The sequence below is a fragment of the Candoia aspera genome, chromosome 2 (genome assembly GCF_035149785.1).
Source record: "Candoia aspera isolate rCanAsp1 chromosome 2, rCanAsp1.hap2, whole genome shotgun sequence".
Classification (NCBI taxonomy): Eukaryota; Metazoa; Chordata; class Lepidosauria; order Squamata; family Boidae; genus Candoia; species Candoia aspera.
Window position 1 is genome coordinate 107,221,054 of NC_086154.1, and position 15,598 is coordinate 107,236,651.

Consider the following 15,598-nt stretch of genomic DNA (forward strand, 5'->3'; position numbering starts at 1 on the left):
CTGTAATTTCTCAGGGTAGCATTAAGTGGAGAGATGTGATGTTTTCATGAAACGGAAGGAAAAATTTGTCTACTTGTGATTTCTGAGAATTGCATTACGTGGAAAAACAGGTATGGCATGTCTGAAACGGATTAGAAAGTATCATTGTGCTAAGTGGCTTGTCCTCCTGAATTAAATAGTTTTTACATGGAAAAGCAATTCCACTGATAGGCTGAGAGACATACAAGCTGGCTGGTTTGGCCATGCAGTTCAGTACAATACACAGTTATTTAAGATCATAGTTCTTTTGGGGTGGGGGGGTACCTTCAAGTCACTGTTGACTCCTGGCAACTGCTTGGACAAGTCCTTGCAGTTTTATTGGTAAGGTTTTTCAGAAGTGGTTTGCCATGGCCTCCTTCCTAGGTCTGAGAGGGAGTGACTGGCCCAAGGTCACCCAGCTGGCTATGTGCCTAAGGCAGGACTAGATCATAGCTCTTAGGGCTGCCCAAACCTAAACTGATGCTCTAGAAATAGTCTGCCTATCCTCAGGTCCAGAGGGAGTTTGTCCTAGCTTGTTTGCAGAAAAACCAGAGATTCATTCTTGTTGGGAGAATTCTCAGTGTACCACTTAAAAAAAATCCACCTCCTAGGTGTGTGTGTGTTAAACTCTAGCCAGGCAATGCAGCCAAGTCCCTTTTCATCCCCTTCTTCCAGGGCAGCCAAGTGGCCATAATCTCTCCAGAGGTTCTCTGTCCACATGACTCAAAACGAGACTCCAGAAGCCACCTCCATTGCAAGACCATGCAGGACCTGCTCTCAGTCTCTAGAAAGAGGCTTACAGGCTACTCATCTGCAGATGGAGGGAAGGAGAGTGCACAATCCTTTCCCCCCAACCCTTTCCATGCTGGTCTCCCAACCATCCCTTCAGGCAATGGTGAGAGCATTGGCTGCATGATTGATCCTGGCATGACTTACCAGAGCCATCTTGTACTCTAATTCTGTTTTTGGTCTCTGGATGTTAGCAGTTGCTTGCTCTGGCCACTTCTGTAATGTTTTCAAAGCTCTCTCTAATCTTCTGTGAACAGATTTGCCTGAAAACTGGAGCCCCAATGCCTAGCCCTGCATGCTCTGGCTGGCCTCTTGGCAGGGCCCAAGAGTTCAGTGCCCAGGATTTTACCACCCATTTGAAAGGCTGTGATCATGGTGGTCAATAATGATCAGAACACAAGGATTATTCTAAGCTGATGACAGATGTGTTGATCATTGAATTTAAAACTTTCCCTCTTTCACCCTCCTCTCTTGGTCCATAACACGACCTTAAGCAAACAGCCTTTTTAAAAAAAAATTGAATAAACAGTTTTGGCATAGCTATTGCACTGACATTTGCAGTAGACAAGCCTATGGAATAATAAATCAAGGCTGAAAGAGGTTTTTGAATCAGATCATTATTAATTAGAACTGCCCACCCCATCTTGGGGATATAAAATGTCTATCCCAAATTAGCCTAGATTTGGGCTTTAACTGAGACAAAACAAAATCCTAAGTAGTTTGTTTGTTTGTTTGTTTGTGAGCCAGTTTGGTGTAGAGGTTTAGCCACCAGGCTAGAAATTGGAAGACCGTGAGTTCTAGTCCCTCCTTAGGCACAAAGCCAGCTGGGGGACCTTGGGCCAGTCACCCTCTCTCAGCCCTAGGAAGCAGGCAGTGGCAAACCATTTCTGAAAACCTTGCCAAGAAAACTGCAGGGACTTGTCCAGGCAGCCTCCGAGAATCAGACATCATTGAACAGAATATATATATATATATATATATATATATAAATTTATTGGCTGTCCAATAATTTAATTTATCAATTTAATAATTTAATTTAATAATTTATTGGCTGTCCAGTGGACTATGTTCATATCCTAGCAATGGGTGACAAAATTATAGAGCAATTTTATTTAGTTAGTTAGTTAGTTATGAAGAGAAGCCACTTGGTAGCGCTGCTTATATAACCTTTCTGAAATGTGGTTTCCTCCAGATATCTTGGATTGCAATGCCTATCAGTCCATCCAGCATAGCAAAAATCTGGGAGACATGGGATCTGCAGTCCAGCACATTTAGAGGGAAGCACCACTTAGAGTCAGTTCTGAAGGGAAGCAGCATAAAACCCTCCTAAATAAAGCAAGCCAGCCAGCCAGCCATGGAAGACTTTGCACTTCTGATCTGTTTAGGCCCAATTATATAACCTGCAGAGCATTCTACCATAACCTATATTTTAAAAGTATTCAGGTAGGTTCTGACAATGTTATTCTTTGTTTTTAAAAAAGGGTGAAGGGAAAATACTTGCTTCCAGTAGCATTCTAATTTCTGCATGACTTAAAGTTAAATGAAATTTACAATCATTTCTCTTCTGCCCTCTCTACTGCATTAGTTACAGAAGGAGGAAGAGGACAAGGAGGAGGAGATCTTATTGCAGAAAGGCAAAAAAAAAAAAAACCAAATTGGCAGGTTACTTCTGTTTCCTTTCTCAGCCAGAATCAAGTCACCTACAGTATTAGAGATTCATCTGTTTCCAAATGGGACCCCTCAATTATACTCTGTATTTGAGAATCGGAAGAGTTGTTAGATGGTGACTACCTTCAGTGGTCATAATGCTTTTATTTTTATTGTATCTTTCCTTAAGTCAGTTATATCTTACCTTAGAAAAATACAGAGTTCTGTCCCCTTTCCTTTCCAGACACCATTGCAGAGCTATCAAAACTACTGGCATGAAGTCCTTTACTCTGCCCAAGTCATTTAAACCTTAACTAGGTAAAGGTAAAGGTTTCCCTTGACGTAAAGTCCAGTCGTGTCCGACTCTAGGGGGCGGTGCTCATCTCCGTTTCTAAGCCTTGGAGCCGGCGTTGTCATAGACACTTCCGGGTCATGTGGCCAGCATGACGACTCGGAACGCCGTTACCTTCCCGCCGAAGCGGTACCTATTGATCTACTCACATTTGCATGTTTTCGAACTGCTAGGTGAGCAGGAGCTGGGACGAGCAACGGGAGCTCACCCCGCCGCGCGGTTTCGAACCGCCGACCTTCCGATCGGCAGCTCAGTGGTTTAACCCGCAGCGCCACCGCGTCCCTAAACCTTAACTACCCCTACTATATTTACAAAATGCCTGGAATAATATTCAATTACTTTGAAGTCTTTCAGTTATGTCCTCCTCACACCCAAACCTGCCCAGAGGCTGTAATGATTATTTAAGGCCCGGTTCCAGTTATCAACCTTTAGAAAATAGGCAAGGGAAGGAAGGCATCTACAGACAGCAAGTGCCCTGTCCAGGTACCCTTGCGTTTCTCCAGGTGCCAATATTTTCAGCCAATTGTCCTGTCTTCCTAGTGTTGCTACGTTGCTTTAACTGTGTGTTCTCTCTCTCTCTCTCTCTCTCACACACACACACACACACACAAAGATGACTCCATCTTCATCCTGATGGGAAAGACAGGACACACGTTTTAATTAAAGCAGTTGAATGGTGTGATGTTATCACACTCAACATCATTTCCTTGCCTTTCAAGGTAATATGAGGCTGAAAGTAAACTCTACTGGGAGATGCTGTCTGGAGATGCTGAATGAAGGCAACCATACATTTATGGTAAGACATAGCCTGGATACTGTACAAAATGAGATGTCATGAGAAAGTAATTTGTTTCTTTCTCGGCGTGTTTTTTTAACCACTCATTTCACAGGGTTAACATGTAGACTGATCAAATAATAGCTGCAGAAATAAATTTCACACTGGAAATTTGCTGTGAAAGATCCTCTCACCCTCTGAGGCATACACTATAGCAAGCAGGTGTGACTGCTGTATCTGTGGAGGGGCCAGCGGATCAGCAAGTTTGTAGCTTAATGATTGATGCTAAAAGAAAAAGGACCTCCTGCATAGGCAACAGAATCAACTCCCCAACTCTGAAAAGTGGTTTGAGTAAGTGTGCAGGTTAAATAGAAGATTATCATGAATAAAATTAACAAGCACAGCACCTTTTTTGCTAAGTCTCTAATAACAGCTATGATACATAAGATGCAATAGGAAACTGAATTCCTTCCCCACTTATTTATCAATGGCATCAAGAAGTTAGAAGGTTAGGACAGAACACCATGTGTTGTGTGGAAGTTATCTAGCCAAGAATTAGATTTATGACTCAGGAATAAAAGGACACCGAGCATGCAGGTACTCCCTCCATTCCCAGAGGGAGCTTTAGATGCAGCCTTGCTAGAAAGTTGTTGTGGAACTCATTGAGTCCAGTTGTGATAGTGATAATCTCATTCTCCCAGGGTGATCTAAGTGAAAGTGGATTAATCTATGATGAACTGGTTTGTGCAAGCATTTAGATAGTTTTCATCTCTTTTTTTCTTGTGATATACTGGCGCTGCGGGTTAAACCGCTGAGCTGTCGATCGGAAGGTCGGCAGTTCGAAACCGTGCGGCGGGGTGAGCTCCCGTTGCTCGTCCCAGCTCCTGCCAACCGAGCAGTTTGAAAACATGCAAATGTGAGTAGATTAATAGGTACCGCTTCGGCAGGAAGGTAACGGCGATCCGAGTCGTCATGCTGGCCACATGACCCGGAAGTGTCTACGGACAACGCCGGCTCCAAGGCTTAGAAATGGAGATGAGCACCGCCCCCTAGAGTCGGATTCGACTGGACTTTACGTCAAGGGAAACCTTTACCTTTACCTATACTTCCAAAGCTGAAGAAGCCAATCAGATCAAGGCTGTGGTTTTATCCAGCTAGAGCTAAAGTTCTAATAACCCTTGGGACGCAGTTCCTGTTTAACCATAGTATGAAATTTCCATTTCAGAATGAAATAAACTCAGTTTATTTATAAGACCAGGGGGTAGGGGATCAGCTAATTACCTGTCAATGAAAAGCAAGAAATAAAGAGGGATGAAGAGAAATTGACTCTTTTCTTACCTGCTGTCATGGAGAGTATGCTTTAATGGGGAAACAAGGTCCAGAGTATTCAGAATAATGATTTAGAATATTTATTCTAAATAATGAATTAGCAGGAATTTATAAATGAGGGCCTTTTATGGAAGCTATTATTTGATTCATTCTAGTTTTTTGGTTTTTTACTTTTTCTGGACTTGCTTTTCCATAGCATTTATTTATTAATAACTTTAATGTTTTTAATAATATCAGGTTGGAAGGAACCATATTTATACAGTAAAATATATCCTCTTTAGCTCAATTTGATCTGCCTCACAAAACTTAAACAACCTGACCTTAAATATCATGAACTATCATCTTGAATAAAATAAGGTCAAGAACTTTAAAGTTGAGGTCTTGGGAGACAGAACATATTGAGGTCTAATAAAATCCTGTTCAGCAGTGGTTCAGTTCCACAATAAAATCTCCAGGGAGGGAAACAGTGAAAGCCAACAAACACAACACAATCAGTTCTCCTTTGATCTAAGGAAAGCATAACAGTACAGGAAGCTCTGCCAGAATCAGCCCATGAAGAATTTAGTACAACTTGTTAAATAGTCATATTGGCCTACATCAGTTGGCTTAGACCAAAGATCCCCAAGCTGTTCCTTTATGCACACCACTATGTCATCAACAACATTTATGTTCTTTCAGTGAAGGAAATCCTGTTCAATCATCAAATCTCGTGAGATTTTGGTATTCCCAAACATGAAAAGTAGTATTTAAAATGTTGGAGTAGGACAAGGGAGATCCAGGTTCACTAGATTATTTTGAGTCAGTCACTCTCTCTCATTCAATCAATCTCACAGTTTTTGCTATGGGGAAATCTCAGAAAGGGAGTGCTATTGATGTGGCCTTGAATTTCTGGAAGAAAGACAAGATTCAATGTCAACCAAAAGTTCTTAAAGACCTTTCAAGTAAGAATAACAAAATCTTGCAAGATTGGATCATTTCACAGGATTTCTACCATTTAAACAATATAGATTTTTATTTCAGCATCCACAACAGGGATCCCCTTCAATGTCCTCATGGTCCAGTAGTGACCCTTAGACCACAGACTGGGAACTGCCAGTATAAATCTTGGTTGATATGGCTGCTTTAACCTACCATAATTTTATTCAACTCCATTTCAAGCTCTGTTTTATAGTCCTGATTCTTCACTCTGAACACCATCCAGTCCTGCTAGGCATTTCCCATAGTTCCTGTCTGGAACACAAGACCTGCTTTGGGATTCAAAGGGCAATATCTATTCTGATATATAAATTCATGTTTTACATGGAGAAGAACTTTTTTTTTGGTCTTTTGCACACAAACATTAACAGAGCAGGTCATCCAGTGCAACTAAGAGGTGAGAAATTTAGAGTGCCAAAGAACATTTTTCATGCCGTATATAGTTTAATCATGGAATTTACTATCACAAGGTTGAGGGATGACACCAGCTTGGGAACTTCTACAAGTGAATTAGGCAAATTCATGGTAGTTAAATCAGGATGGATATGTATTATTCCAAATATCAGAGCAGCATACCTCTTAATACTAATTGCTAGGGAGAGTACTGTTGTCATCCTACCCTAACAGCTGTTATCTGGTTAGCTACTATGGAAACCAAAGCCTGAAGCTGCCCTTTGTCTGATCCAGCATAGCTCTTACCCTCTTCCTTGGACATGTTTAGGACCCTCCTGAGGTCAGGAGCAGTTGAGGATGCAGATGACCACATAGCAGACTGCACATTGATGTAGCCCAGCCTCCCCCTGCCTCCAACAGCTCCTCTTGTGCTCAATGGCAGCTGTATGCCTCATCTCACCAGTCATATTTCCCAAAATTATTAAAGGAAGTTTGTTCTCTGAATTGTCAAACTGGAAACATCTAATTGAAATGAGTTATGGTATTACCTTCGGTCCTAATGGTGAATGGAGAGTCTCCCAGTCTTTTGGCTGAAAACTGACCTCCCAATGATGTCATTAAGAAGCAGAGAGTGAAAAATCCAATGCCTACCACAAATATCCTAAATGGAGACAAAGAGAGGAGAACACAATTAGAAATATATCTGAACAACATACGGAAACTTTTCTACATTATCCATTAATGATTGCACTGAATATTATTTCAGATAACTTCTCCTCCAGAGAAAGCTAGTATTTGTTGTCTACATGCTACCAGGAGGTAACGATGTTCTCCTGCACAAGAACCTGTCATGAATACTGATGGTGAGCAGGAGGGGGGCCCTATCCAGGGGGGAAAACACATGCGTAGTTTAGAGAATTTGAGCTGTCATTCAAAGAAACCCAGAACAGACCTGCCTTGACTTTTGGGGTTTATCTGTCTGGGTTTTCCCATGCTTCTTCAGTTTGGTAGGATTTTCTGTCTACTATAGCAGTAATAAAACACTAGAGACTTCTTCCTCATCTCAGCATGGTCGTTGCTTAGTCAGGACATCAATCCTACCAAACTCCTACTCCCATCGAAAGAGGGAGGAAAGAAAAGAATTTTTTTTTTTTGGCAAAATGCCTTCGGAAAACCAGGAGCTACGACAAGCCATACAACAACTGGCAGCAGCCTTGCAGCAACACCAGCAGCAAGTAGATCTCCAGGTCAACACATTACAAGCGGCTATGCTTCAACAGTTACAACAACCAGCTCCGATCATCCCACAGCCAGTGCCAGTAGCAGCAGCAGCAGCTCCACCAGTAGTCTTGAGGTCCCAGGGCAGCTTACTGGAGAAGTTTGGGGGAGGAGCTGGACAGTTGAGAACCTTTCTTACCCAGTGCACAATGTTTTTGACAGCAGACCAGCAGAGTTCCCAACAGACCGAACCAGAGTCACCTTCATTTTAAGTCTGCTAAAGGGTCCAGCAGCCAAATGAGCTATTCCCATGGTAGGGAATGATGACCCAATTCTCAATGACTACCAGAATTTTCTGGCAAGGTTCCGAGCACACTTTGATGACCTGATCAGAGAGGTCACTGCCAGCCGGGAAATTCAGAAGCTCAAGCAAGGCAACAAGAGAGTGGGAATTTACATTGCTGATCTCAAGCTGTTAGCAGGGGATCTGGACTGGAATGAGAGTGCTTTGAAAGACCAATTCAAACAGGGACTGGATGAAGAGATAAAAAACGAATTGGTGCACCAGGGAACACCAGCTACTTTAGAAGATTTATATCAGCTGTCTGTGGTCATAGATGCCAGACTTGAAGAGCTCAGGCAGCTACAGCCTGGGAGAGGCAGGGGCTTCAGAATGCTTCCAGGATTTCCAGTTCTCTCTGCAGCATCTCTCTACTCAGGCCCAGAGGAGCCGATGCAGATCAAGGCGAGCAGGAGGCTTACTTCTGAGGCTGAGAGACAGAGAAGGAGAGAGAGAGCTCTCTGTTTCTACTGCAGAGCCCCGGGGTATATGGTGAGAGCTTGCCCAGCGAGAAACCAAGCGAATTCTGCAAGAGCCCCAGGGCAAGCAGCAGAACCAAGATCCATCCCCGCCTCTACATCCAACCAGGGAAACTCTGTCAGTCTCCCTCCACAGAGCTCAGCAGGGAGACCATCAATCAATTAAGAAGGGCTCATTCCAAAGATTCCAGGCAATCCTTTTTCTACTTACCAGTCATAATGCATGTAAACACAGAGCACCAAGTCAAGTTAGAGGCTCTCATTGATTCTGGAGCTTCCACCAATTTTACTGATGTACAGACAGTACAAGACCTGAATATCCTGACCATGGAATTGTCACGTCCCATAGAAGTCGAGACCATTGACAGCCAGCCCCTCAAGGCCAAGCCGATTCGAAGATCCACAGAACCCTTACAGCTAACAATGGGAGACCACACTGAGTGGATTCAACTTTATGTTACTGCATCACTTAATATACCTATAATCCTGGGCACACCTTGGCTGAAGCTCCACAACCCATTGTTGGACTGGGCTATGGGAGCAATCTCCTTCCCAGCTAAGGAATGCCGGCATTGTAAGATTCAAGCCGCCCTTCTCACTCCAGCAACCAACACAGTCATCAAAGCAGGGGGGGGGGGGGTTGCAGCTGCCAGCCAAGTATGCAGATTTCGTTTTCAGTGAACAGGAGGCCACAGCACTACCCCCCCCGACTGCCATAGAGACTGTGATTGCACTATTGAATTGATACCAGGAGCTAAGATTCCAGCAAAGAAACAATATCCCGTGTCACCCAAGGAACTAGCCACCTTGAACAATTACTTGGATACTAATCTCCAAAAGGGTTTCATCCAACCTTCTACTTCCCCAGCATCTGCTCCTACGTTCTTTGTACCAAAGAAGCCTGACCCGTTGGCACCGGCAGCTCAGGAGGCACCCTTGAGAGTTGTTCATGATTTCAGCTCCCTCAATAAAATCACAGTCAAAGAAAATTACCCGCTTCCCTTAATATCTGACCTGCTGGATTGTTTACAGAAAGCATGCATTTTTACTAGGTTGGACCTCAGGAATGCGTACAATCTGATCCGGATGAAAGAGGGGCATTAATATCTGACTGCCTTCGATACCAGGTTTGGTAAATTTGAGTACCTTGTTCTTCCTTTTGGCTTAGCTAATGCTGGAGCCATATTTTCCCAATTTATGAATCAAATTTTCTCTGATTTACTAGATAAGTATCTGGTCATTTATCTAGATGACTTATTAATATTCTCTGAGGACGCTACAACTCATGTAACCCATGTACGTAATGTCTTACAAAGACTGAGAGAGAACAAGCTGTTCACCAAGCTAGAGAAGTGTGCCTTCGATTTAACTGAACTACATTTCCTGGGCTACAGAATATCAACAGAAGGCATATCCATGGATCCTTCAAAGGTCCAGGCAATTCTCTCTTGGCAACCCCCCCGCAATGTGAAAGACATACAAAGATTTCTAGGATTCACCAATTTCTATAGAAAATTTATACATAAATTTGCTGACAGGGCCAAGCCCCTCACACAGCTTTTGAAGAAAGGATCCAAATTCCTTTGTGGGGAGAGGGAGCAAGCAGCCTTCCAAGAATTTAAGCAACTCTTTGCGTCCCAGCTGCTTTTAAAGCATCCTGATACCATGAAGCAATTCATAATACATTCAGATGCTTCAGATTTTGCTATTGCTGCTGTCTTATTGCAATATACTGACAAAGTAGGGAAGAGGTTGCTTCCTTGTGCCTTTTTCTCTTGCACGCTCTCACCAGCAGAGATAAACTAGGATGTTTTTAACAAGGAGTTGGTGGTAATTAAAGCAGCATTTCAAGAGTGGAGGCATTGGCTAGAAGGTGCAACCTTTCCTGTGAACATTTGCACTGATCACAAGGATTTACAGCTTCTACAAAACACCAGATCGCTCACCCCACGCCAAATCAGATGGAGCCAGTTTTTCTCCCAGTTCAATTTTATTATCTCTTATGTTCCCGGAGCTCAGAACTGTTTGGCAGATGCCTTGTCCCAATCCATTCAGGCAACCCCCACTGCACACTAGGAGGTCCAGGGTACTATATTACAATCTCACAACTTTGAGCAGCTACAGGGGGGAACCAGACAGAGATTTTAGCAGCAGGCAGATAAGCAGAGGACCTCTTTGCAAGGGTCAAAGCTCAGCAGCAACAGGACCCGTATGCCAGGGCCAGGATGGATGACCTCCAGAGGGGCCTGCAAGACACTGCCTCCCCATACACTGTGGAAGCAGGAATCCTCTGGCATAGTGGGCAATTATACATCCCCCCCTCATTGAGGGAAGAAGTACTGAGACTTTGCCATGACCATCAAATGGCCAGGCATGGAGGTGTTTTCAAAACTCTCCATAGAGCTCTAAGAGACTACTGGTGGCCTAAGATGACTGCAGACATAAAGAGTTACATTGCTTCTTGTCATACCTGTAGACGAGCCAAGCCTCTCCCAGGAAAGCCTGCAGGACTCTTGCAACCCCTCCCCACCCCCAGTGGGCCTTGGGATACAGTTTCCATGGGCTTCATCACTGATTTACCCCTGATTACCAGGGACTGACTTCCATACTAGTGGTGGTGGACCTCTTCACTAAAATGGCACATTTTATTCCTTGCAAGGTCCTCCCATCTGCACAAGCCACAGCACAGTTGTTTATAGATCATGTTTTAAGATATAGAGGCATGATAAATCACTTGGTGAGTGACAGAGGCCCTCAGTTCACTTCCAGATTCTGGAGGGCCCTTTTCCAGTCATTAGGGGTCCAGATCCACCTATCCTCGTCGCATCATCCTTCTAGTAACAGAGAAGCGGAGAAAATTAACCAATGGTTGCAACGGTATCTCAGGTGTTACACTGGGGGTGGGGAGGGGTTGCAAGAGTCCTGCAGGCTTCCCTGGGAGAGGCTTGGCTCATCTACAGGTATGACAAGAAGCAACGTAACTCTTTATGTCTGCAGTCATCTTAGGCCACCAGTAGTCTCTTAGAGCTCTATGGAGAGTTTTGAAAACACCTCCGTGCCTGGCCATTTGATGGTCATGGCAAAGTCTCAGTACTTCTTCCCTCAGTGAGGGGGGAATGTATATTATTGGCAAGACAATTGACCAGCCCTGCTCCCCATGGCAGAATTTACATATAACAATTCTGTGCATTCCTCTACCAAGATGTCTCCTTTCCAAGCACTCTACAAGGTTAACCCTTGGGTGTTGCCCACCTCCTCCCATCAGGGAACTGTTCCAGCAGCAGCTGATTTTCTAAAAGAGCAGCAAGCCGCACATGAGTTGTTAAAGGAGCAGCTGCACAGGGCAAAGTGTGCTTACAAGAGAGCTGCAGATGCTCACAGACAAGAGGGGCCAGCGATTGCTATAGGAGACAGAGTTTGGCTCTCTACCAGATTTTTAGCTTCTAGCAGGCCTTCCAAGAAGTTGGACTCTAAGTTTGTGGGCCCTTTCACTGTGGTGCTGTCCTAACAGTCAGAAATCACGCTGAGATGAGGAGTAGATCTCTAGTGTTTATTACTGCTACATAAAACAGAATCCTAACGAACTGAAGAAGTGTGGGAAAAACCCAGACAGATAAACCTCAAAAGTTAAGGCGGGTCTGATCTGTGTCTCTTTGAATGGCTGCTTAATTCCTCAGTACTACGCATGCATTTTCCCCCCTGGATAGAGGCCCCTTCCAGCTCGCCATCAGTACTCATGACAGGTGCAGCAGATAAATCCAGTGGCTTATCGTTTACAGCTACCACCGTCCATGAAAATCCATCCTGTGCTTCACAGATCCTTGCTAGCCAAAGACCCTCCCCCAAGTGCCTTGCGATCGCAGATGCCCCCCCCCACCTCCAGTAATTGTGGATGGGGAGGAGGAATACAAAGTCGAGGAAATTCTGGACTCTAGGAGGAGGGGAAGGGGCATCCAATATTTAATACACTGGAAAGGGTACCCTGAGGAAGAGCGCACATGGGAAAATGCCAGAGATGCACATGCACCAGCAATGGTTCAATGATTCCATCAGCTTTTTCCTCACAAAACCAAGCCTCGCACTCTCCCAGAGATTCCTCACTTGACTGAGCAAGCAGAGGAATCCCAAGCAGAGGAGTTCGTAAGCTGGCAACCTCCACCCCTGCCAGAGGCTCAGAGGCCAGAGTGAGAGGAGGAGGGGGAGCCGCAGCCCTCCACCTCGAGCTTGCATTTCCCAAGGGAGAGGGGGGAGGAATCTTCTAATCATCTGGCTATTTTCCAGAAGCAGCCACCTGGGCCAGAAGCATTATCAGAACTGGAGAGCAGCAGTGATTCGTCCTTGGAGGAGTTTTCCTTTGAAGAATTTCCATCGTTGCCCAGTTCCCATGGGAGCTTGGAGGGGGAGATGGACTCTCATGAGACCCTGGAGGGAGGGAGGGAGGGAGGAACTCTGGAAGGGAGGGGGCTGAAATGGAATGTGAATCTGGAGGGGAGGGTGATGTCATGAGTACTGATGGCGAGCAGGAGGGGGCCCCTATCCAGGGGGGAAAACGCATGCAGAGTAGTGAGGAGTTGAGCAGCCATTCAAAGAGACACAGTTCAGACCCGCCTTGACTTTGGGGTTTATCTGTCTGGGTTTTCCCACGCTTCTTCAGTTTGGTAGGATTTTCTGTCTACTATAGCGGTAATAAAGCACTAGAGACTTCTTCCTCGTCTCGGCGTGGTTGTTGCTTAGTCAAGACAGAACCCTGTTGAAGATTTTCTGCCCAGTTCTTACACATGTCAGAAATATCATGTACCTACTCCAGACTAAGATTATAGAGTAATAACTCAACAGAGCTCCATTTAATAGACTTCAGATGCAACACACAACATTTCCCCTGGATATCCCCCAATCTGTTGCATTTGAAGCAATCTGGATGAAGCCCTTAAATATAACATAACATAAACGTTTGTGTCAGTTTATGTCTTTTGAGTAACAATGTCATTAATTGACATAAGTGACAAACTGGCATGAATAGTGCTATTTGGGTTGTTTGTGTAATGATAGAATTATGCAAATGACGGACATCGCCACAAATGACACACTTTTTTTAGATTTGGGGCCTTTCCCCACTTGCACTTCATCATAACACAAACATGCTTTGGCAACTTCTTTTTCTGCCATTTCCTGATGTGGTTATCTTCATCTTATCTGCAGCCCTGAGTGAGACAGCTTTCAAACACCTCCAGTACAGCTGTACAGGTATTAAAGCAGTACTGCCCTGCTTGAGCTGATAAGACTCAACAGCACCTACCTGCAAGTTATGTAACATCTATTATGCTTAGTCATCCATTGCAATGGATTGTAGGGGGTCAAGGCTGGCATCATTCTGTTTTTGTCTCCCTAGAGAGCTACAAAAAGCAGTGCTATGCTGGGTTTCTCAGATTTGCACAATCGTGCTAGCCTGATCAGTTGGGAATAGGGCAAGTGCTTTCACTCTATGGCAGTGTTTTTCAACCTTGGCAGCTTGAAGATGTGTGGACTTCAACTCCCAGAATTCCCCAGCCAGCAAGGCTGACATAGTGGAATAACAAAACCAACCCATCCCAATGCACAGAGCATGGAGAGTGCTTGTGGTTCACACAAACAAAAGGAAGGGGACAGGATTACTCCAGAGAAGTGTTCCTTGTGATTTAGCTCCCTTTGTGATACCAATCAGATGTTTGTTTTTATCAGGTGATGACAGAATGGGGTGCAGGAGGAGGAACACAAGAAAAAGGCTAGAGATGACAGACAAAGTCCTACAGTCAGACCAACCCCATTCCTACTGCAGATCTCTGATTTTTTCTGCCAACCGGTGATGACTCTGCAGTTTCTATTCTGTAGCCCATAAAAATGGGGAAGGGGTGGAATTGACAGGTGGTCTGCCAGATTCTCTCTTTTCTTCCAGGGGTTGAGTAGGTGTGTAATGAATGCCTATTCCAATAAAATTCTCAGACTCATAAAGCAAAGCTTAAGAAAATCTGGTTTATTAGAAATAGAATGCAAACACAATGAAAGCTGAGAATGGGAAAAAGCGCGCCTAAAATCAAACTAAATAACCCCCGATACAAATGAAGTCCCACCCACCCCCCTACAATCATCTCAAATTCACAATCCCAGGTGCTCCTAATGAGTTCTGCTGATCAACGGGCAAAAAGACCTTGAACCAAGAAGATAACCCAAACACATTCCTTCTTAACGAGCACAGATAGAGAGCTTGGTACAAGGTCCCTCAGCAGCTCCCTCCCAACCAGAAACGTGCGTCAGCACCTTGGCATGCGAACCATTACGATGTACAATGCACATCAAAACAATGAACATGGCATATGCCCCCCCCCCCAAATGCTAAGCAGACGGCTTGGAAGGGTAAGCTAAGTGAAAGCGGTGCACTAATTCAGGAGCAGCAATGTGGCGAGCATGAACCCACTCAGGGTGGGGGAAGTGCTTCCAGCGAATGAGATATTGAAGAGTGCCTTGAAGCTTGTGAGAATCCAGAACCTCCTTGACCTCGAAGTGTTGCTGCCTGTCAATCATGATAGGAGGAGGAGGCTGGGGATGCCAGTTGGAAGATTGGTGGACAGGCTTGAGCAAACTGCAATGAAAAACAGGGTGCAAATGTTTCAAATTATGCGGCAATTCCAATCGAACAGTGACAGGGTTGATAAGGTCAGTCACAGGGAAAGGACCAATGAATATGGGAGCAAGCTTCTTGGAGGGTTGTGGGGACTTTATGAACTTGGTGGAAAGGTAAACAAGGTCCCCCACCTTAAAAGTGTGCTGCAAGGAGTGGTGCTTATCCGCGTGGAATTTGTAGGAAGCCTGGGCATCAGCCAATGCCTGCTTAATAACTGGCCATGAATCAGCCAGCTGAATTCCCCAGTCCGAAGCAGAAGAAGAGGGGGGAGGGGTCGAGGCAGCTCAGGAATGGGAACAAAGTCGTGCCCAGAAACAACCCGAAAAGGGGTCTGACCAGTACTCTGATGAATTGCATTGTTGAATGCCACTTCAGCGAAGGGCAGTAAATCAACCCAATTGTCCTGATGGTAGTTCACATATCCTCTAAGGAATTGTTCAAGGGTGGAATTAAGAACCTCCGTAGATCTGTCAGTATGGAGATGCGAAGAGGTGGACAATGCCTGTTCGGTGCCAATCAACTTTAAAAATGATCTCCAGAATTGGGAAGTGAACTGTGTCCCGCGGTCGGTCACCAAATGGGAGGTGCATCCGTGGGGATGGTAGACATGAACAAGAAACAAGCG

General features: G+C 44.6%; 1 protein-coding gene across 2 annotated transcripts in view; it reads right to left on the minus strand.

Moving 5' to 3' along the window:
• MGAT5B (alpha-1,6-mannosylglycoprotein 6-beta-N-acetylglucosaminyltransferase B) overlaps positions 1-15,598 on the minus strand; it is a 264,796-nt gene that overhangs the window by 235,031 nt on the left and 14,167 nt on the right. For both annotated transcript variants that reach the window (XM_063296514.1, XM_063296515.1), the window contains exon 2: positions 6,827-6,939. In XM_063296514.1, coding sequence (XP_063152584.1) covers positions 6,827-6,939 — 113 coding nt within the window. The remainder of the gene's footprint in view (positions 1-6,826; positions 6,940-15,598) is intronic.